The following is a 23,169-nucleotide window of genomic DNA, read 5'->3' on the forward strand; positions in this document are numbered from 1 at the left end:
TTGGGTTTGTTTTTTTTTTTTTGCAATTATATAATTTTTTGTACATCCTAGGCCCTAAGTCTCTAAGACTTTGCGAAGCAACTCTGGATACAGTTAGGATCCTCTTGGGTAGGGCTGCTTATGGGGGAATAGATCAGGCAGTCGGAGGCCTTACGTCACGGTGAAAGACTTCAGCTTGCACCGAGAACCCTGCGGCCTAACCAAGGCCGCAGGGTTCTCGGTGGTCCCCTCGGTGGTCCCCTGGTCCCTGCCGCCTCCAGCAGCTCTGTTTTTGCTAGCCTGCACTGCCAATTCAGTATCCCGGCATCTCAGGAGCACGCATGGGCAGATATAGCGGCGAGGTGCCCTGCCGCTCTAACGCACACAGAGTTTCTTATGACTGCTAACTCAGCAGCACAGCGTCATGCATGCACCAGCCTCCTCTTCACAGGAGGGGTGACAGAGGCGTGGAACGGATTCCTAGAGGGAGGGGGGATAGGGAGCAAAAACAGCAACAGAATTCAGGAAAGCCTGGGAGGGGTACATTTTCAAGCATCTACTGCTGCGGCCAAGATAACCGGTTAATTTTCACTTGGACGCCACCGGCCAGGTTTTCAGATGAAAATTTGGTTAAATCTGTCCTGTCAAAATTTAGATTTGTTAGCGCAGCTCTGAGCAAAACACAGACAGGCAGGGCTGAAAATCGGCACTAACCAGCTAAGTCCCCTTAATAATAATTAAATAAAAAAACAAAAAAACCCCAAAACACACCCCTCAATTCTCTTTCCCTCATTCCCAGCACCTGATATTTAAAAAGTCCCCCTCCCTGCACCGTCTCCAAAATCCTGGCTCCCAGGACTCATGCTTCCCTCCTGCTGGTATTGCATCCAGCCTTGCTGTAACAAAGATGCAGGAGGGATCTCACACTGAAGGAACTGTTTTTAAAAAATATTGGGAGGGAGGGAAGGAGGTCACATTGGTTGCTGGGTGTGGTGGGAGGGAGATGCAGATAAGGGACCTTCTTTTTAAATCCGGGATGGGGTAAAGATTACAACATATAGTCTGTGATTACCTGCACACAGTCAGACCATCATCCGCAGTAAGCATGCAGGCAAAAGGAGACACAAAGATCAGCAGAGGGCAATATCCCTCTAGCAATTAAAATCAGTTTTCATAATCCCAAGTTTTCCCTTTCTCACGGAACTGTAAATAATCCTGGATGCAAACGCGAAACACAGCGGCAAGTAAAGAAAGGCAGAAGATACTGAAATAGAGAATGTGGATATTAAATCAAGGAAGAAACCACGATTAGACGTACATAAAAGAGCAAATGTGCAGATGTAATTAATATACAGCAAGAGATAATAGGATATCTCGATAAAAATAGGAGAGTTAAATAAAAGTGCAGATGGTATGCCCCCAGGAGCAGAGAGTGCCTTTATATTTTCCAACTTAGACTACTGCAATACCCTACTCTTTGGCCTACCTCCAAATACTACAGAACGCAGCCGCCAGAATTTTAACAGGAACTAAGAAACAAGGGCATATTACTCCAACCCTCATCTCTTTACACTGGCTCCCAATAAAATACAGAATAGACTACAAAGTTTTAACAATCCTCCACAAAATAATCACAGGACAACAAAACTACTGGCTAACCAAACACATTGAACTACATGCTCCAAAAAGGAACCTTCGCTCAATGAATAAAGGCCTCCTCAAAATTCCTCACGTAAAAACCACGCATCTATTAACAACCCATGAGAGAGCTATATACCTTTTCAATATATAATAACTAACACCCTTCCTGTTGCTTCTACCATTGTTACCTAACTTGTTCACCTATTATACTCACTGTTGAAACCCTGATGTTACTTTGTCTACCTATTATGATTACTGTAAACCGTTATGATGGCAAAACCGAATGACGGTATACAAAACATGTTAAATAAATATGCACCTATTAGACGCAGCTGCAGGGGAGAAAGGACCCCTTTGGGGCTAAGCAGCTGGGAACAATTACTGAAGGCCTGTGGAGGAGTGAGGGGTAAAGCCTGGGATAAGCACAGAGGATCCTTAGCTGTGGGGGAGTGAAGGGTAAAGCCTGGGATAAGCACAGAGGATCCTTAGCTGTGGGGGAGTGAGGGGTAAAGCCTGGGATAAGCACAGAGGATCCTTAGCTGTGGGGGAGTGAGGGGTAAAGCCTGGGATAAGCACAGAGGATCCTTAGCTGTGGGGGAGTGAGGGGTAAAGCCTGGGATAAGCACAGAGGATCCTTAGCTGTGGGGGAGTGAGGGGTAAAGCCTGGGATAAGCACAGAGGATCCTTAGCTGTGGGGGAGTGAGGGGTAAAGCCTGGGATAAGCACAGAGGATCCTTAGCTTCAGGAGTGAGGAGTAAAGCCTGGGATAAGCACAGAGGATCCTTAGCTGTGGGGGAGTGAGGAATAAAGCCTGAGATAAGCACAGAGGATCCTTAGCTGTGGGGGAGTGAGGGGTAAAGCCTGGGATAAGCACAGAGGATCCTTAGCTGTGGGACAGTGAGAGGTAAAGCCTGGGATAAGCACAGAGGATCCTTAGCTGTGGGGGAGTGAGGGGTAAAGCCTGGGATAAGCACAGAGGATCCTTAGCTGTGGGGGAGTGAGGGGTAAAGCCTGGGATAAGCACAGAGGATCCTTAGCTGTGGGGGAGTGAGGGATAAAGCCTGGGATAAGCACAGAGGATCCTTAGCTGTGGGGGAGTGAGGGGTAAAGCCTGGGATAAGCACAGAGGATCCTTAGCTGTGAGGGAGTGAGGGGTAAAGCCTGGGATAAGCACAGAGGATCCTTAGCTGTGGGGGAGTGAGGAGTAAAGCTGGAAATTTGTTGAGATCTGTGGTATTGCAGCAGGGAGGGGGAAATTTGCAGACTAGATATGTCTTGTAGTTTGCTGTTATTTCTGTGTTCCTGTGAGGATTATCTCGGGGGTTCATTCCAACAATGTTCAAAAACTGTCATTGCCAATGAGATGCACCTTTCAGAGATGTGACATCTCCCAAGATTAGGTTCTGATTTTCCAGAGGGAGCCTATAGCGCACAGATTTAAAATTATAGAAAAAGATGGCGGATAAGGACCCATGTGTTCTGCCCAATTTACCCCCTGGTGCAATCCCACGGGCCTCAGATGATTTCAGGCTTTCTTGAGTTCCCTGTACGTACCAGGATCAGTCCAGGACACCTGGGTTGTGACTCCGCACCAGTAGATGGAGACAGACTAAAACTTGTGGGCGGAGCCATATATGCCCCTGTGCCAGTCACAGCCCCTCAGTCTTACTCTGTCTCCAGTAGGTGGTGCAGGTCCGGTCACAGCCCTGTCGGGCCTGATTCTGGTTGTTAGTCAGGTTCGCTTTTTGGGTTTTATTTTCTATTAGGCCTATTTGGTTTTTTTTCTGCAAATTGGGTTTTTCGTTTAATTTGGTTAATTTTAGTCCCGGTTGCCCTGCCTCCCTGGGGAGTTGAGAGGTCCTGAGGGGACTACCCTCCCCAGGTTGAGGCCGCTGCTAGGGTTGAGGACCCGGCTGGACTAGTAGCAGCGTCAGGGGTGACACCGGGGAGCCCGGTTCACTCACCCCTGCAGGACAGAGGGCTTTTTCAGTACCAGGGACAGCGTTTTTTTTCTGTTAAAAAAAAAAAAAAAAAAAGTGTTTTGACTTTTGTTTCTGTCGGCTCTCCGTTGCCTGGCGTTGCGCTCCGTCCCGCTCGGGGGGGGGGGGGGGGGGGGCGTCGTCGGCAGGGGGGAGGTCGCCGATTTCGCCGCGGTGATTTTTTTCTTTTTCCTCAGCACCCCTCAGTGTTTTTCGGCGCGTCCTTTGGTTTCCCGCGATTTTCTCGATGCCGCGCGGCTCGCAGTGCAGGGCCTGCGGCTCGGCGCGCGCGCATCTCTCCCGGGACGGCCTTTGCTCGGCCTGCGTCCCGGGAGACGAGGGATCATCGGGGGCACCTCGGGGGACCCATTCCCGGGTGGCACGATCGCCGTCGCAGGGGGGAGGGGCCCCTGACAGGCCTCCTGATTCTTTCCCGGTTTCCGCGGGAGTGGCGGCCATTTTGTCCACCGGCCGGGTAGTTTCACGCGAAACGGTGGAGGCCTCGGTTTTGCCCCCTGAGCTCTCCCCGCAGCCGGGTGCAGCGGGGGAGGCCCCCTCGGAGGGGCCCTGGTCCCGGGGGACTTCGGAAATCGATTCTTCGGATTCGGGCGAGCTCTCAGAGGATTTGGCGCTTTTGCTGCGCAAGGTGCTCCGATATAGGCGAAGCAAGCGCAGTCGGGGGGACGCCTTGCGCGCTCGGGTCCACCGGTCCCCGCCGAAGAAAAAGCCGGCCAGGAGGACGGCGAAGGTCGCCCAGGCCGCGGGTCGGAGCAAGCGGCTTCCGCGAGGGGTGCCGCAGGACTCGGAGTCCAAAGAATCCGCCGAGGCGGACACGGAGGCCTCTGAGGAGCCCCTGCCGGGGGCCGGGAAGGCAGCATCAGATGGCTCCGCGCAGCTCGCTCCGGGGAAAGGAGCACAGGCCATCGATGGGGATGACCCCAAGGTGGTGCATTTGTTCCGTAGGGAGGAGCTGTCGCCGCTTATCCCGGCCATTCTCCAGGAGCTGGGGATTGATGCCCCTCCGGTGGTGGTCCGCCAGGAGGCAAATATGGATCCTGTCCTGCTCGGGCTCACAGGGCCGGCGGTTGCTTTTCTTTTTCATTTTTCGTCCACGGATATCCTCTTCAAGGAATGGGATACTCCGGAGTTGGGTTTGAAGGTCAGCAAGGCCATGGACAAGCTTTACCCTTTGCCGGAGGACGCGCTGGAGCTCCTCCGGCTCCCAAAAGTGGATTCGGCGGTGTCCGCTGTCACGAAGAGGTCTACCATCCCGGTCACGGGAGCAACAGTCCTCCGGGATATTCAAGACCGGAAGTTGGAGGTTCAACTCAAAAAGATTTTCGAGGTCTCTGCCCTGGGAGTGCGGGCCGCCATGTGCACGAATTTTGCTATGCGGCCTATTCTGCGCTGGGCTCAAGTCCTTCAGGCGAATGCGGGTCTCTCTGCAGAGGATGCTTCTCAAGCAGACAGGTTGGAGGCGGCCGTTGCCTATGGGGCCGATGCGCTCCATGATCTGTTGCGCACCTCAGCTCGCTCCATGGTGGCAGCGGTGTCGGCGCGTCGTCTTCTTTGGCTGCGCAACTGGGCAGCAGATGGCTCTTCCAAGGCTCACCTCGGGGCATTGCCGTTTAAAGGGAAATTGCTATTCGGCAAGGAGTTAGATGATTTGTTGGTTTCCCTGGGTGAGAATCGAGCGTTTAAGCTGCCGGAGGATAGGGTCCGTCCGCGATCTTCCTTCTCAGGCAGAGCCCGGTTCCGGGGGCCCAGGAAGTCCAGACCGCAAAGATCCTCTGGATCCTCATATAGGTCGTCCTCCTTGCGGAACGCTCAGTGGCAGCAGTCCTTTCGGGGCAAGCGTTTTGGCCGGCAAGGAGGGGCTCCGTCGGGTGCGGGGTCCAAGCCTTCACAATGAAGTTCGGCCGGCCCATCCCTCCTCGCGGCTTCGGCACGTTGTCCCAAACGTGGGGGCGCGTCTCTCCTTCTTTCTCGAGGAATGGGCCAGCATGACGACGGATCAGTGGGTCCTCGACGTGATAAGACACGGCTGCGAGTTAGATTTTGCTCGCATCCCAGCGGACAAGTTCCTGGTCTCTCCCTGCCAGGATCCCAAGAAGAAGGCGGCGGTGCTAGACACCATCCAAAGACTAGAAAGCTTGGGAGCCATCTCTCCGGTTCCAGCCGATCAGTACGGCAAGGGCCGTTACTCCATTTACTTCATAGTCCCCAAGAAAGACGGCTCTTTCCGCCCCATTCTGGATCTGAAGGGAGTCAACAGATGCCTTCGGGTTCCTCATTTCAAGATGGAAACCATTCGTTCCGTGATCGCGTCAGTGCGCCCCGGCGAATTCCTGGCGTCCCTAGACCTCACAGAAGCATTCCTTCATGTGGGCATCCATCCAGCGTTTCAGCGGTTCCTGCGGTTTGCATTATGCGCAGGCACTTCCAGTTCCGGGCGCTCCCGTTCGGCCTGGCGACAGCGCCTCGGACATTCACAAAAGTAATGGTGGTCGTGGCGGCGCAGTTGCGGCGGGAAGGCCTGCTGGTTCACCCTTACCTCGACGATTGGCTACTCCGAGCGAAGTCTCAGAGTCTGTGTCAGCAGGCGGTGACCAGGGTGTTACAGCTCTTGCAGTCCCTGGGCTGGGTGGTCAACTACAACAAGAGTCATCTCGAACCTTCTCAGTCCTTGGAGTATCTTGGAGCCCTTTTCGACACGAAGCGAGGCAAAGTGATTCTCTCTCAGGAACGGATATGCAAACTGCAGTCTCAGGTGCTACATCTTCTGTCGCTACACCGGCCACGAGTCTGCGATTACCTGACGGTTCTGGGGTCTATGGCGTCCACTCTGGCGTTAGTCCCTTGGGCGTTCGCTCATCTACGACCGCTGCAGTCCTCATTGCTTTCCCGCTGGAAACCGGTTTCCGAGGTTTTTTTATCTACCTCTCCCTCTCGAGGGTCAGGCGCGAGCCAGCCTGAGCTGGTGGCTGGATTCCAAGCATCTCTCCTGTGGAGTGTCCCTTCTGGTGCCCGACTGGTTGGTGGTGACCACGGATGCCAGTCTTTCCGGCTGGGGAGCAGTGTGCCAAGGGCAGTCGGTTCAGGGTCTGTGGTCAGAGTCGTAGACCCGGTGGTCTATCAACCGGCTGGAGACCAGAGCGGTCCGTCTGGCGCTGCATGCTTTTCTACCCCTAGTACACGGACAGGCGGTCCGGGTATTGTCGGACAACGCTACCACCGTGGCTTACATCAATCGCCAGGGCGGGACAAGAAGTCCTCTAGTGGCGGAGGAGGCGCGGCTCTTGATGCTCTGGGCAGAGCGGCATCTCAGCCATCTCGCTGCGTCCCACATTGCAGGAGTCGACAACATCCAGGCGGATTTTCTCAGCCGTCACCGTCTGGATCCCGGAGAGTGAGAGCTGGCGGACGAGGCGTTTCTCTTCATCTGCAAGACTTGGGGAACGCCCCACATGGATCTGATGGCCACGTGGCACAGCGCAAAGGCTCCGAGATTTTACAGTCAACGTCGCGAAAGGGGCGCAGAGGGAGTCGACGCGTTGGTGCTTCCCTGGCCTATGGATGTGCTTCTGTATGTGTTCCCACCGTGGCCCATGATCGGCAAGATTCTGCGGCGCATAGAATTGCACCCGTCCAACGTGATCATGGTGGCGCCGGCCCCGTCTGTTTGGAGGATGCGGATCACTTCTGTCTCGCGGCATGGCTTTTGAGAGGTACCGGTTGAAAAGAAAAGGCTACTCGGATGCGGTCGTTACTACGTTGCTGAGATCCCGAAAACAGTCTACTTCCCTGGCTTATGTTCGGGTCTGGGTAGTTTTTGAGGAATGGTGCGTGGAGCGGGGTCTGAATCCCACTTCCGCTTCTATTTCTGATATTTTGGCGTTTCTCCAGGCGGGGCTCGCCAAAGGTTTAGCGTGCAATTCCCTTCGGGTCCAAGTGGCGGCGCTTGGTTGTTTGCGAGGTAAGGTCCGGAGAGTCTCTCTGGCTCTCCACCCAGATATCTCCCGCTTTCTTAGGGGAGCTAAGCACCTCCGTCCTCCGTTGCGGCCCCCTTGCCCGTCTTGGAACCTCAACTGGGTACTCTCAGCCGTATGCTCAGCGCCGTTTGAGCCCCTGAAACGTTCTACGCTCAAGGATCTCACGTTGAAGACCGTATTCCTGGTGGCGATTGCATCGGCCCGTCGTGTTTCAGAATTACAGGCGTTGTCCTATAGGGAGCCCTTCTTGCGCATCTCCGATTCGGGGGTTTCCTTGCGGACGGTTCCCTCCTTCCTTCCTAAGGTTGTGTCGTCGTTCCATTTGAATCAGTCGATTGAACTTCCCGCTTTCATGGTTGGGGACTCTTCGGACCCGAAAACGAAAGACTTGAGAAAACTAGATGTGCGGAGGTCCCTTCTTCGCTATCTAGAGGTTACTAATCCGTTTCGGGTGACGGATCATCTGTTTGTGTTGACTTCGGGTCCAAAGAAAGGTGCTGCGGCGTCCCGCACGACAATTGCCCGTTGGCTCAAGAAAGCCATTGGTTCTGCGTATCTTCTGCGTGGAAAATCGCCGCCGGTGGGTCTTCGGGCTCATTCGACGCGGTCTCACGCTGCGTCTTGGGCGGAATCTTCTCAGGTGTCGCCTCAAGAGATTTGCAGGGCGGCTACCTGGAAGTCGTTGCATACCTTCATTACACATTACCGGTTGGATGTTCAGGCTACTGAAGCTGGGGGTTTTGGAGAGAGGGTACTCCGAGCGGGACTCTCTGCTTCCCACCCTCGATAAGTTAGCTCTGGTACATCCCAGGTGTCCTGGACTGATCCTGGTACGTACAGGGAAAGGAAAATTAGTTTCTTACCTGATAATTTTCGTTCCTGTAGTACCAAGGATCAGTCCAGGATCCCGCCCACAGTGCTGCGCTATAGTAATGGAGAGTCCGCTCTTTATTGTTTCTTTCACTACGCTGACCCTTGTTGATTCGCTCTCCCGGTTTGGGAGTCTGGTTCCTGTAGGGGTGTTGGATTTCTTTCGTTTCCCTACCAAGTTTGTATGGTTAGTTATGGTTGCCTTTTGGCTTTTGTCTACTTTGACATTACGTATGACTGAGGGGCTGTGACTGGCACAGGGGCATATATGCTCCGCCCACAAGTTTTAGTCTGTCTCCATCTACTGGTGCGGAGTCACAACCCAGGTGTCCTGGACTGATCCTTGGTACTACAGGAACGAAAATTATCAGGTAAGAAACTAATTTTCCTTTCTGTTACTGCCTTTGTCTCTGCCAGGACTCCGTTCCGTGCACCCGTCACCCTTTACACATTTCCTGATGTTGCTGCTGAGTCTGACCCCTTGCAGCTTCATATCACGGTCGCTTGTTCTAGAGTTTTCTTTCCTCTGAAGCTGGGGATCATGGTATGAAGCTCGGGGGGGGGGGGGTGCAGGGGGAGGAGTGACAGCATATCTTTGTTCATGGGCAGGGCGGTGGGGGTGAAAGGCGCGTGCAGTGCACTGGTAAAACTATGGAGGAGGCTGCATCCTCTGCACTTCAATGCATATTAGTGACGTCCTGGGAAGGCCCTGAGCCTTTGTTAAAGCCGTAGGTTTTCCGGCCGGCAGGGCCACCTCTGGCACAGTCTGAGCCCTGTCGATGTTCTCCCCGCAGTGTTCAGTGCTTCTCAGACATGAACCAGATGAATGTCCACAACCTCGCCATCGTGTTTGGCCCGACTCTCTTCCAGACGGACGGCAAGGACTACAAGGCCGGCCGAGTGGTGGAGGACCTCATAACGCACTACGTACTGATATTCAACGTATGTGAAACCTCCCCTCCCCCCGGCAGTATCCAGACAGACGATTTACACGCCTGAATCACATTCACTCACAGAAAAGACTGAAAGTTGTCCCCCCCATCCCTAAACTCCGTCTCTCTGGTGGCTCCTTCCAAACAGCAGCCTCCAGCTGAATACCCCCTCTCCACCCATCCATGAAAAGGGGTAACTGCCTGATTTGTTTCTGAAATTAGTTAACTAGGAAAGGCAGAGTAAGACAAATAATTTCTTTTCAGCTCCATCCTGGGAGGCAAGGTGACTGTTCAAGATTCAACAGAGAGTCTGTGGCGGAGCTGGGATTAGTATTGAGCACAGGGATAGAAAGTGACTGTTCCCTGTTCGTACCCCAGATCAGTCCAGAAAAGTGGGTTTTGCATCCCCACCAGCAGATGGAGGCAGAGGATAAAAACTTTTCAGGCACTGCTACATATCCGAGAGTGCCACCTGCAGTTCCGCATTATTTCTCTTGTCTCCAGCAGATGGCAGATGTGCAAACCTGCTGAGTGAAAGAGTTTAAAAAAAATAGAGATTGAATAGTTTGAGAGACAGAAAATTTGTTGGAGTGCTCCCTGAGGTGTTAGGCATCTTCGAGGGCCATCCCTCAGGTGGAGCTGGGGGGGGGGGTAATTTGGTAAATCTCCACAGTCACAGCCCGCAGCATCCGGAGAAACTGAAAGCCAAGCACAGCAGCAGGAAAGTGTTGGATTGTCTGTGTTGGTTAAGGCAGTTGCAAGTGAGAAGGGCCAGCTGGGTGGCGTTCTTGGCAGCGGGAGCTAACACCAAAGGGAGAGGAATCGCTGAGACCTTGTTAGCACCCGGGAACCGAGGCAGCTCGGAGTGAGTGACTTGGGTTGCTGAACAGGTCCTCTTGGATCATAGCAGTCGGGGCGAACGCACCACATGTGCGCAAGTATGGCACGGAGCATGGGAGAGCCTGTCGGGCCTGCGGAGTGAGATGCGACCGGCTCAGTGTAGTTGTGCTGTGTTCTGCCTGCAACTCGGGAGGGATCCTCTGCTGAGGCTGCTACCGCACTGAGAGTCACTAGATTGGCTGGGCCCGTTACAGAGGCTCCTGGTGGAGTTGAGGCAGCATCCATATCTGCTTCACACAGCAAGAAGTTGATGGTCCAGGGACTCCCCTCCATTGTCCCCATGATCAAGTCGGAGGAGCATGGAAGTGAGGGGGAACCTGAGGAGGACTCGATGGAGGAAGAAGCCATGCATATGGAGGGTTTCTCCACAGAGTTTGTTCTCCTCCCTCACAAGGCCGCCTTGTCCAAGAAGGGAGCAGGTAGTAGGCAGCTCTTGGCCCAACAAGTTGCAACCTACTTCTAAGAGGGTTAAGGTGACTCCATCAGGTGGAGCTAGAGGGCTCCTCCATTGCCTGGGTCTTGCTCGTTCTTTGGGAGAAGGCAGGTTGACCTCAGGGATTCTGAGGTTTCGGAAAACATGCAGGAGGAGGGGGATCCGGATTCTAAGGATGATACTGGAAACGATCCTGTGTATCCCACAGGTGGTGATCCAGATGAGGTCAAGGACTTGCCGGACCTGGAGGAGATCCAAGCCAGTGAAGGGGATGATCTGATCATCGTCCGGCCATCTCAGAAGGAGGAGTTGCGGCCTCTTACTCTGCAGGTCCTGGAGGAGTTATGTATTAAAGTTGCTCAGGAGGAGTCCGATAATGAAGGGGTGGACCCAGTTCTGGATGGACTTTGGGGACCGCCAAAGTTCTTTCCATTGTCCAAGAAAATGAAGAAGCTGGTGGTCCAGGAGTGGGTTGCTCCCGAACCAGGCCTTAAAGTAGGCAGGGCAGTGGCAGAATTGTATCCAGTGACCTTGAAGCTTTTTATGCTTCCTAAGGAGGATGCTTCGATCTCTGCTGTGACCAAGAAGACAACCATCCCAGTGGCTGGGTCAGCCGCAATGAAGGATGCGCAGGACAGGAAACTGGAGATTCAGTTAAAAAGGTTGTTAGAGGTGTCAGCCTTGAGTCTTCAAGCTGCGATCTGCGATAGCTTGATGCAGAAGGTCTGCTTGTGCTGGGTCAAAAGGCTCAGGAGAAGGAGTCTCACTTGGCAGGCGATGCCCAGCAGGCGGCACAATTGAAAGCTGGGGTGGCTTATGTGGTGGATACTCTCTGTGATTTGGTTTGGACGTCTGCCAGGAGCTTGGTTTCCGCGGTGGCAGTGCGAGGGCTCCTATGGTTCTGTAACTGCTCGGTGGATGTATGGTCCAAATCATAGCTGTGCAAGCTTCCGTTTTAAGGGGAAGCTGCTGTTCAGAAAAGATCTGGAACAGCTGATGAAGCAGTTGGGGGAGTCTAAGGGGAACAGGTTGCCGGACGATAAGAAGAGTTCCAAGAAATCCTTTCTCCCATTCTTGTTTTCGGGATATGCGGAGGTTTCGGGCTGGCAAGAGTTTTTCAGCTTCAGGTCAGAAACCAGGTTTGGGAAAGCAGCATTCTTTTTAGGGCTCCTGTAACCCCCCCCCCAGGGATGTTTCTGGCAATGATGCCAAGCTAGTCCACTTGTCTGTGGAAGTGGTAGGGGAAGATCGTTCCGCTTTTATGAGGAGTGGACCAAGATCACGTTGGACCAGTGGGTCCTGGACGTGATAAAAGATGGCTATGGGTTAGAATTTTCTCATCCAATCTGAGAGGCCTTCATGGTGTCCCATTGTGCATCCCAGAGCAAGTGAGATGCAGTTCGCGTTACGTTGCAATGGTTACAAAGACTAGATGCGATTGTGCTAGTACCAGTAATGGAGTGGGAGCAGGGGAGGTTTTCAATGTATTTCATAGTTGCCAAGAAAGAGGGTACCTTTCAATCCATTCTGGATCTCCAGAAGATCAATTTGTAGCTGCAAGTTCTGTGTTTTCATATGGAGACGTTGTGGGCGGTGAAAGCTGCGGTCCGAGAGGAGAGTTTTTGGCATTGGTGGATCTGACATAGGTCTATCTGTATATCCCCATATGAGTGGAGCATCAGAGGTTTCTGCAGTTCATGGTGCTAGGGCAGCATTTCCAGTTTTGGGCTCTTCTGTTCGGGCTGGTGACTGCACTGTGCACGTTCACAAAGGTGATAGTGGTGGTGGCGGCAGCAGCTTTGAGATGGGAAGGCATTTTGGTTCACCCTTATCTGGATGACTGACCTATAAGGGCGAAGTCGGAGGTGGAATGCTGTCAATCGATTTGACAGGTCATGGAGCTGTTGTGGTCTCTGGGCAGGGTGATAAACCTGGCCAAGAATCATTTAGTGCCATCCCAGTCATTGGAGTATCAGGACGCAAGGTTCGATACCCAGATTGCAGGGTGTTTCTCAGCTCAGAGAGAGTGGTGAAGTTGCAGGCTCAAGTGACTCGTTTGTTATTGCTTGCAGTGCCTTGAGCCTGGGACTATTTGCAGGTTCTGGGTTCTATAGCTTCCACGCTAGATTTGGTGCCATGGGCTTTTGCGCACATGCGTCCCCTCCAGAGGGCACTTTTGCCCCATTAGAATCCATTGTTGGATGAGTTTCTTCTGCCTTTTCCGCTGCCAGGGGATTCCAGATCGAGTCTCTTGTGATGGCTGTCTCGCCACAATCTGGAAAGGGGAGTGAATCTGGAGACTCCAGATTGGGTGGTGGTGGGGAGTGGTCTGTCAAGGGCAGACTTTTCAAGGTCTTTCCTCCAACGGAGGCATCCTTGTCTATCAATCATTTAGAAACGAGAGCGGTTTTGTTTTCTGCTGCTGATTCGAGGAAGAATGGTAAGAGTTTTCTCGCACAATGTTACAATGGTATATCAATCATCAGGGCAGGATGATATGTTGCACTATGGTGCTAGAAGCCCAGGAGCTCTTTGAATGGGCGGAGCATTATCTGGAAGGAATAGTGGCGTTGCATGTCACTAAAGTGGACAATGTGCAAGCATATTTTCTCATCAGGCAACAGTTGGATCCTGGGGAAAGGGAGTTGTCCACTGAGGCATTACATCTCATTCGCACCAGGTGGGGCAGTCCCAGCTGGATCTGATGGCATTGAGAATCATCTCCAAAGCGCCGCGGTTCTTCAGTCATAGATGGGAGGTTGGATCTGAGGGGACTGGCGCTCTGGTTCTTCCTTGGCCAATGGGGATTCTGCTGTATGTGTTTCCTCCGTGGCTTCTCATAGGTCACGTGTTGCGTCACATAGAACGTCACCCAGGAAGGGTTGTTCTGGTGGCACCAGAGTGGCTGCATCATCCATGGTTTGCGAATCTCGTGCATCTTGCAATAGATGGTCCCATCAGGTTGGCTCATCTGCAGGGGTTGCTTCGGCAAGGGCCCATTGTTTCAGATCAGACGGATTGATTGTGTCTCACGGCTTGGCTTTTGAGAGGTGGTGATTATGTTTCAAAGGGTACTCTAGCCGGTTATTACCACCTTATTTCAGGCTAGAAGGCCTTCTACTTCCCTAGCTTATGTTAGGGTATGGATAGTGTTGGAGTCCTGGTGCTTGAAGGAGGGTCTGGAGCCTTTGACGGTGGACATTCCTCACATCTTAGCCGTTTTGCAGCAGGGTTTGACTAAGGGCTTGGCCTACAGTTCGCTTCAAGTTCAGGTCGCTGCCTTGGGATGTTTTAGGGGCAAGCTTCAGGGAATGTCTTTGGTCTCTCATCCGGATGTTGTTTGTTTTCTAAAGGGGGCTAAATACTTGTGTCCACCAGTGCATAGGTTATGTCCACAGTGGAAACTTAACTTGGTTCTATTTTGGATAATGGGGTGTCTTTGCATACAGTGCCTTCTTTCTTAACAAAGGTGGCTTCCTCGTTCCATCTCAACCAGATGGTGGAGCTGCCTCCGTTTCAAAGTTTGTTTTTGGGGACGCCGCATGCGAGGGAACTTCACTTATTGAATGTTCGTCGGATTCTGTTGCGATATCTTAAGGTCACTAAAAGTTTTCAGCAGTCAGATCACCTTTTTGTCATATTCAGTGGGGCAAAGAAGGGAATTAAGGCATCTAAGGCCATGATTGCTCATTGGTTGAAGGAGACTATTTTTCCGGCCTATTTCTGTAGAGTTTGAAAGGTTCCTAAGGGGTTGCGAGCGCATTCTGCTAGGGCACAAGCAGTCTCTTGGGTGGAGTGTCAATTGGTGTTGCCGCAGGAGATCTGTAGGGCTGAGACATGGTTTTCACTTCACACTTTCACCAGGCATTACCGGTTGCATGCTCGCACGCTGAAAGATGCCACTTCTGGCAAGAATGTGTTATGAGTTGGTCTTTCAGGATTCTACCCAGTGTAGGGGAGCTTGAGTATATCCCACTTGTCTGGCCTGTTCTTGGGTATGAACAGGAAAGGAAAATTGGTTCTTACCTGCTAATTTTTGTTTCTGGAATACCACAGATCAGTCCAGAGACCTATCCTCTTAATTCTGAAAGATTGTTTTGGCAGTAATTTCTGCAGATTTTGATATGTGGTTATATTTGTTGAACCTAATGGTTTGAAGGGTTTCGTTTCCTTGTTGGATGCGAGGACTCCAGTTCAGGGGACCACAACCTGGGATTTGTCTGTTCGCTCTAGGAGGATTATAATTTTGACAATTTTTGGCTAGATGATGACTTCGGTACAGGTCAATACTGAGGGGGACTGTAGGTGGCACTCCTGGATATGTAGCAGTGCCTCAATGTTTTTGTTCTCTGCCTCCATCTGCTGGTAGGGATGCAAAACCCACTTATCTGGACTAATCTGTGCTATTCCAGGAACAAAACCTAGCAGGTAAGAACCAATTTTCCTTTCCAGGATCACAGAGAAAGTCTGTGGCAGTGCTGGGATTAGAACCGAAGCACAGGGATAGAAAGTGACAGTTCCAGGATCACAGAGATAGTCTGTGGCAGAGCTGCGAGTAGAACTGAGGGACAGTGACTGTTCCAGGATCACATAGATTAGAACTGAGGGAGAGAAAATGACTGTTCCACACAGAGAGTGGGTGACAGAGCTGGGATTAGAACCTGAGGTGCAGGGAGAGACAGTGAGTGTTCCAGGATCATACAGAGAGTGGGTGGCAGAGCTAGGATTAGAATCTGAGGAGCAGGGAGAGACAGTGAGTGCTCCAGGATCATACAGAGAGTGGGTGGCAGAGCTGGGATTAGAATCTGAGGAGCAGGGAGAGACAGTGAGTGTTCCAGGATTACACAGAGCTGGGATTAGAACCTGACGTGCAGGGAGAGTCAGTGAGTGTTCCAGGATCACACAGAGAGTGGGTGGCAGAGCTGGGATTAGAACCTGACATGTAGGGAGAGACAGTGAGTGTTCTAGGATTACACAGAGCTGGGATTAGAACCTGACGTGCAGGGGGAGACGGTGAGTGTTCCAGGATCACACAGAGCTGGGATTAAATTCTGACGTGCAGGGGGAGACAGTGAGTGTTCCAGGATCACACAGAGCTGGGATTAGATTCTGACGTGCAGGGGGAGACAGTGAGTGTTCCAGGATCACACAGAGCTGGGATTAGATTCTGACGGACAGGGAGAGACAGTGACTGTTCTAGGATCACACACAGAGTGGGTGGCAGAGCTAGGATTCGAATCTGAGGAGCAGGGAGAGACAGTGAGTGCTCCAGGATCATACAGAGAGTGGGTGGCAGAGCTGGGATTAGAATCTGAGGTGCAGGGAGAGACAGTGAGTGCTCCAGGATCATACAGAGAGTGGGTGGCGGAGCTAGGATTAGAATCTGAGGAGCAGGGAGAGACAGTGAGTGTTCTAGGATTACACAGAGCTGGGATTAGAACCTGACATGCATGGAGACAGTGAGTGTTCCAGGATCACACAGAGCTGGGATTAGATTCTGACGTGCAGGGAGAGACAGTGAGTGTTCCAGGATTACACAGAGCTGGGATTAGAACCTGATGGACAGGGAGAGACAGTGACTGTTCTAGGATCACACACAGAGTGGGTGGCAGAGCTGGGATCAGAACCTGAGGTGCAGGGAGAAACACTAACCTGCCAAGGCTAGAGAGAGAGGGAGTGATTGACTGCTGACTGGAGTCTCTGATCCCCTGATGTGACTCCTCCCTTCTCATGCTTGGCAGGTGGATGCAGCAGAGCTGAAGAAACAGCGCAATGAAATCATGGCCATCATCAAGATGCGGGAAGCAGGCTTCAATATGAATAAGAAGGTAGAGCACTGTGACCAGGTGCTGGCTGGTAACCCCAAATCCACAGCCCCACCTCCCAAGCTGTCACCTTAGGACACCCCTAAAGGCTTTGCTGCTGTGAGGAGGCGGGAGATGGGCGTCTTTCCTGTGTATCCATACAGCGCTGTGAAGGTCTAGCAGTGCTTTAAAGTGTAACCTGCTCTGACGTGGTTGACTGAATAGAAATCAGATCATGAAATCGGTGGCTTTAAAATGATAAGTGGTAGTAGCAGGGTGAGGTAGGACGGAGTGAGCAAATCTTTTGAGCCGCAATCCCCCATGATATAAAAAAGGGAATGCATGGGATATTTTTTATGGCAATGGTGACTAAGACCTCTTGCAAGGCCTGGCGGCGATAATAAGGCAAGTTATTTGCTTGCTGCCATGTGCCGTAAAATATGAACTGGCTTTTTCATTCCTTAGATAAATCTATTGCCAATACTGTAATAAGACAAGGGTAAGCACAAGTAGTCACTTTGATTTAGTGTTCTGTTTTTGGTATTTACATAAGTTTTAGAACACTATTTCCCTGTACGTACCCGGATCAGCCCAGACTGCTGGGTTATGCCTCCCTTCCAGCACTATTTCTTTAAACAATTATATTGCCAGATTATATATATCTGTTTGAGCTTAAGCTTTTCAGCAACTTGAAGACAAAAAAAAACCAGTGGTTTTGAGCCACTGGCTGGCAGTGTAGCTGCCTGGTGGATATTCTTCATGTATGTATATATATATATATGTTTTTATAGAAGCAGACTGCCCACACCCAGACTGACAGACACAGAGAGAACCAGATCCCTCAGACCGACGGGCACAGAGTGAAACAAACACCCAGACAGCCATAGAGATCCCCACATGCAGACAGATACAAACATCCCGACACAGAGAGACCCACAGACATGGCCAGACAGAAACCTGGCCCACACACCTCGCCTACACACCCAGCTCTTTGTGGTTACTACCATACACTTACAAGTACTCTGAGAGCTGACCACCCACCAAGTGGGAGGGAGCATGCAAGACAAACAATCTGATAACACACAGCATTTAAATCATCCCCCAAGCAAAGACAGCCCACGGGGAACAAAAGTGTAAAACAAATTCCACAGTGGGACCTTGATTATATCTTGGCCAACCTTTCTGGGTATTCCTTCCTGTTTGCAGCTCCCCTGTCTCCTGAGCTTGCAGACACTTTTCTCTTCCCTGATTGGGCAGCCAGTGGGTCCATCTTCGGGATCGTTCACGCCCCTCCGTTTGCTGATTCCTGAGATAGGATATGGGTGAGGTAGGACAGCTCTGGTTTTCAAGGTATCTCAAAAATGCAAATGAACCAGGCTGGCTGGCGCATACATATGTCTTATGAATATTCATTCTGGATATTCTGAAAACCAGACCTTTTTTTTTTTTTTGGGACGGTGAGGGGCTCTGATAACTGAATCTGAGAACCACTAAAAAAAAAAAAAAGAAATTCAAGGATGAAGGATCTTGAGAGGAACCTGGAGGTGGGGAAGTTCACAGGAAATCTTTTATGGAGATGGTGGATGCTGGGAATCAACCCCCCCCCCCCCCCACCCAAGGCAATGATGACAAAACACGTGCCAGAATTCACATATGTCTGGGACAGATAGGGGGAGGTGATACGAACGGGTGGGGGACGGCTTAGCTAAAAGAAATTTAGGGTGTGGGTGTTCATTTAAACCTGGAAAATCAGAGAGAACCAAACAAGGGACATAACAAAAGTGACTGAGATAAGAAGCAAACTCCTGCAGGTGGTCAGGCTTGTAAGGCTAATATCTGGGACATATCCTTACTTAGAGCAGCATAAGGAGGGGCTACTGGGCAGAGCGGATGGGCCAGATAGTCCTTATCCCCTACAGAACTCCATGCATGTAACAAAGAAAGTTAAACAGAAGATGTGACATCAGAGATGGACTACGTGCACATATTTGGCCATCCACACAGGTTGGGAATTTAGCAGTATGGAGGCCTGCAATTCACTTCCAGTTACAGCTGGTAAACCTGAAGCAGATGGTGGTAATGAGAATTGCCCATGATCACAGGCACAGCATCAGTGACAGAGGGAGGATTAGAACCCATGAGGAGGAGCGTTCCTGGCTCCCCATTCCATGCGCTAATCCTTGGATCACTCCTCTGGGAAATCCTGTGGTCATGAGGCCATGGCTGTGTCGCTTGGCGTTGAGCCCTTCTAGGCCTGTACTTTGCACACTAGGTCATCACTCATTCTGAAGAAGGCGAGGCAATCTCGTTGAGACTTTTCTTCCTGCACGTCTCTTTCATTCAGGAATCTGGGCACTTCATTTGTACAGTCTACTTGGAAGAGAAGAAGCCTGAAGCCGAGCAACACGTCAAGGTGAGACTTTGAATTAATCAAACAAAAGTAAGAAATCTAAGCGTGGGAGACCTCATCAGTCTGAGAAAGACATTGGGGGTTTCTCTTTCAGTGTATTAGGGAATCATGGCCCTCGGTCTGCGGAGGGCAGGGAGCATGCCGATAGTCTTCCCTTGGGAGATCCTCTTTCCCCTATTAACAGTGGCGGTTTCTAAATCCAATCTGAGAACCTCATGCAGGTTTGTTTTTCAGGGTAACCCCATACACAAATTAACCAGGTTCTTAGGCCAATGATATGCAAATGTATGTCATGAATATTTACTAGACAACCAGAGGTTTTTGGGGTTCTCCAGGACTGGATTTGCGAACCACCGAATAATGAGTTCTGCTTTCTGGTGCTTTAGAAACACTCAAAGGCTTATAAACCAGGTGCGTCACTTCATCTGTTTCTCATAAACCACCACACTGGGTGCAAGGCCTCCCCATGGCGGCACACAACAGTATTTATAAAGATTAAGAAGTCCAAATTCAAAAGTGATTTAGACGGATAATGTAATAGTTATCAGTCTAAATGGCTTACCCGGCTATATTTAGCCCTTATCTGGCTAAATTCTAGCCGTGTAACTAGTTACCGGCTAACTCTGGTCGGGCTGGTTAGGTCAGCCTGCTAACTCCAAATATCAGAGCTAACTCTGCTCCTCCCGAGAACGCCTACTGCCTGTCCACGCAACGCCCCCATCTTATCCTGCTAAATTCTAGTTGGGTAACTAGTCTCCAAGTACTCCTTTTATCCACCCAGAAATAATCAGGTTTCCACTTTTTTCCTGAAAGCCAGATCATTTGATTCTAACTGCACCTCTAACGGAGTTTAGTCCCACAACTCCAGGCCTGAAACAGAAAAAGCTCTCCTGCGGTTAGTAACCCTGCGAATTTCTCGATTTGAAGGGACTCGAAGCAACGCACCATAAGATGAACGTAAATTATCATCAAGAGTATAACCTCTCAATAACTTCTGCAGACACCCAGCCCCAGGCGAGCTTTAATCGCCTGAAACATCAGAATTATCAATTTAAATTTTGCATGCGCCAATATTGGCATAACATGGGGGCCGCAGTGACGCCAAGAGAACAGCTAAACACTGTTCCTGTTCATACCCCAGATCAGTCCAGACAAGTGGGTTTTGCATCCCCACCAGCAGATGGAGGCAGAGAAACAAATTTTGAGGCACTGCAGCATAACCGAAAGTGCCACCTACAGTCCCTCAGTATTTCTCTGACTCCAGCAGATGGTAGAGGTGCAAACCTGCAATCTGGAGTTAAAAAAAAAATTAGGAAAAGAAGAAGCGAGAAGTTGGACAAGTAGGGGGTTGGTGATCCCTGGACAGCTTGACCCACAGCAGTTCCAGGGGTTTGACAGCCAGGGGTCCTGGCTTCCTCTGATTTCCTGAAAGCTTCTTCCCAGAAGAGTGACCAGCAGCAGGGAAGTATCCTGTTTTTTATCCTGTTGGTCTGTCTATGCTGGGGATGCTATCTCTTTAAGAGAAAAAAAAAAAAAAGGTTTGCAGCGGCAGCATTGGGGCCATTTCTCGCTGTGCAGGGCTGGCCTGGACTGGGAAGGAAGCGATAATTTGGCAGTGAATAGTGGCAGGCTACTCAGGGAGCTGAAGGCTGCACTTGATAGCGTCCCCCCTTCTTGTACGTGCGCCGCAACCGCGCTGCTTTTGCTGCGATCAGCAAGCCCGACTGCATGCAGGCAAGAAGGCCCCGGCTGCAGGTTCCCAGCGCGGGAAAGCATGCTGTTCCTGTGGCTTGCTTCTGGATCATCTTAATTCAGTGGCATGCTGCGATTGTGCGTCCGGCGATGAGGGGTTTTGGGGGAGGGGGGACCGATGCCAGTAGGAGAACCATGTGGTCTCAGGGCCCTGTGTCAGATTCTGCAGGGGGTCTGGAGAGCCTCTCAGGTAGGAAGAAAGCGTCAGCAAGGAGGATGGCTGAGCTTCATGAGTCCAGGGTCTCCTCTCCCCCGTTGTCTCCAGTGATTCCATCGGGGGAAGAGGATCAGGCGGCTAGCCCTGGGTCGAATGGGGAAGTGGATGACATGGGATTTTCCACGGATTTTGGCCTCCTAATGCATAAAGCCTTTCTAGCCAAGAAGAGTGGCATTCTACGTGGTCTGAGAGCCAACAGTCTTGTCCCGCTGTGAAGAAAACAAGGACCTCTTCAGCCAGAGGGGGGGGAGGGGGATCAGGAGACCTTCTACGTCACTTGGGCCTAAACCACACTGGAGGGGGCTGGCGGTTTGGATGACTTGGACCTAGATGACCTGGGAGATGATCTTGGGGTTGCTCCAGGAGTGGAACCTATGGACCCAGCGGATCCAGTTGGTGAATATCAACCAGGGAGTGGATAAATACATGGCAGATCCAGAGGAGGTTCCGGTAGCTGAAGGGGATGATCCCCGTGTGGTTCAGCTGTTCCGCAAGGAGGAGTTGAAGCCACTTATTCCCAATGTCCTGAAGGAGCTGAGTATTAAATTGGTCCAGGAGGAGTCGGATAATGAAGGCAAGGATCTGGTTTTGGATTGGGATTTCCCGGAGGCAGACCTTAAGGTGGCCAGGGCTCTGGCAAAGTTGTATCCTCTAACGGAGGAGGTTCTTCAGCTATTGGAGTAGCCTAAGGTAGATGCTTCGGTTTCAGCAGTCACCAAGAAGACAATTATCCTGATGGCAGGGTCAGTGGCATTAAAGGATGCGCAGGACTGTAAACTGGAAATTCACAAGTGGAAGTTCGAAGTTTTGCTTTGAGTCTGTGAGCTGTGATTTGTAGTAACCTCCTGCAGAGGGCTTGTTTGCGCTGGGTCCAGAAGACTCAGGAAAAATCCTCAGCTGATGCTGGTTCGGATGGCCAGGCAATCCAGGTGGGGAATGGGATTGCTTATATGGTGGATGCTCTTTATGATCTGATCTAGAATTTGGCCTGGAATATGGTTGTGGTGGTCTCAGCACGCCATTTGTTGTGGTTGCAAAATTGATCGACTGATATGTGGTCCAAGTCTCAGTTCTGTAATCTCCCTTTCAAGGGAAAATTATTGTTTGGGAAAAACCTGGAACAACTGATTAAGATGCTAGAAGAGTCGAATGATCATCAGCTGTTGGAGGACAGGAAGACCACCTGGAAGACTTTTCCGCCTCATTCTCTGTTTTGGGAAGGGCGACGTTTTCATTCCCTTAAGGGTTCTATGCCGGTGGTGGGGCAGAAACAGAGATCTGGAGAGCAACAGTCCTTTCGAGGCTCCCATAGAACTCTCAGAGAGAGCTCTGGCCAGGGGGTCGGTGGCAGTAAGGCTTCCCAATGAAGCAAGAGAGGTCCACTCTCTCAAAGTGGTGGTTGGCGCCATCTATCACTGTTTTAATAGGAGTGGATCAGAATTACCTTGGGTCAATGGGTTCTAGAGGTATTAAGAGATGGCTATTCGTTAGAATGTTCTTGCCCCATCAAGGATGCGTTCATGATATCTCACTGTGGGGCGCAAAGAAGACAACAAACGATTCGAGCTACATTGGGATGCCTTCAAGAGCTAGGCCTGATAGTTCCAGTTCTGATGATGGAATGCGGTCATGGAAGGTACTCAGTTTACTTTGTCATTCCATAAAAGGAGAGGTCCTTTCATCCCATCCTCAATCTGCAGAAGGTGAATATATCACTGCACGTTCCCCGTTTTCGTATGGAAACGTTGCAGACGGTTATAGTAGCGGTTCATCAAGGATAATTTCTGGCGTCTCTGGACTTGACAGAAGCCTATCTCTGCATTCCCATCAGGGCAGAGCATCAAAGATTCCTGCATTTTGTGGTCCTGGGTCAACATTTCCAGTTTTGGGCTCTCCCGTTCAGTCTGGCAACAGCACCGTGCACTCTCACGAAGGTAATGATGGTGGTGGTGGCAGCAGCTCTCTGCAGGGAGGAAATCCTGGTTCATCCTTATCTGGAAAACTGGCTGATTCGAGGAAAATCGGAGAAAGAATGTCGACAATCAGTTCTGAGAGTGCTGGATCTGTTGAAATCCTTGAGCTGGGTGGTCATTTGGACAGAGTCACCTGTGTCCTACCCAGACGCTGGAATACCTGGGAGCGAGATTCGTTACCCACATCAGCAAAGTTTCTCACCTCTGAGAGGACTCAGAAGTTGCAAGCTCAGGTAGGATGGTTGCTGCAGATGCCAGTTCCCAGGGCTTGGAGTTATCTTCAAGTG

The 23,169-nt window shown here is 51.1% G+C and overlaps 1 protein-coding gene across 10 annotated transcripts in view; it reads left to right on the forward strand.

Moving 5' to 3' along the window:
- ARAP1 (ArfGAP with RhoGAP domain, ankyrin repeat and PH domain 1) overlaps positions 1-23,169 on the forward strand; it is a 437,360-nt gene that overhangs the window by 321,490 nt on the left and 92,701 nt on the right. For all 10 annotated transcript variants that reach the window (XM_029602046.1, XM_029602051.1, XM_029602048.1 and 7 more), the window contains 3 exons: positions 9,256-9,403; positions 16,468-16,554; positions 18,875-18,943. In XM_029602046.1, the coding sequence (XP_029457906.1) occupies positions 9,256-9,403; positions 16,468-16,554; positions 18,875-18,943 (304 nt within the window). The remainder of the gene's footprint in view (positions 1-9,255; positions 9,404-16,467; positions 16,555-18,874; positions 18,944-23,169) is intronic.

Source organism: Rhinatrema bivittatum, chromosome 5 (assembly GCF_901001135.1).
Source record: "Rhinatrema bivittatum chromosome 5, aRhiBiv1.1, whole genome shotgun sequence".
NCBI classification, from domain to species: domain Eukaryota; kingdom Metazoa; phylum Chordata; class Amphibia; order Gymnophiona; family Rhinatrematidae; genus Rhinatrema; species Rhinatrema bivittatum.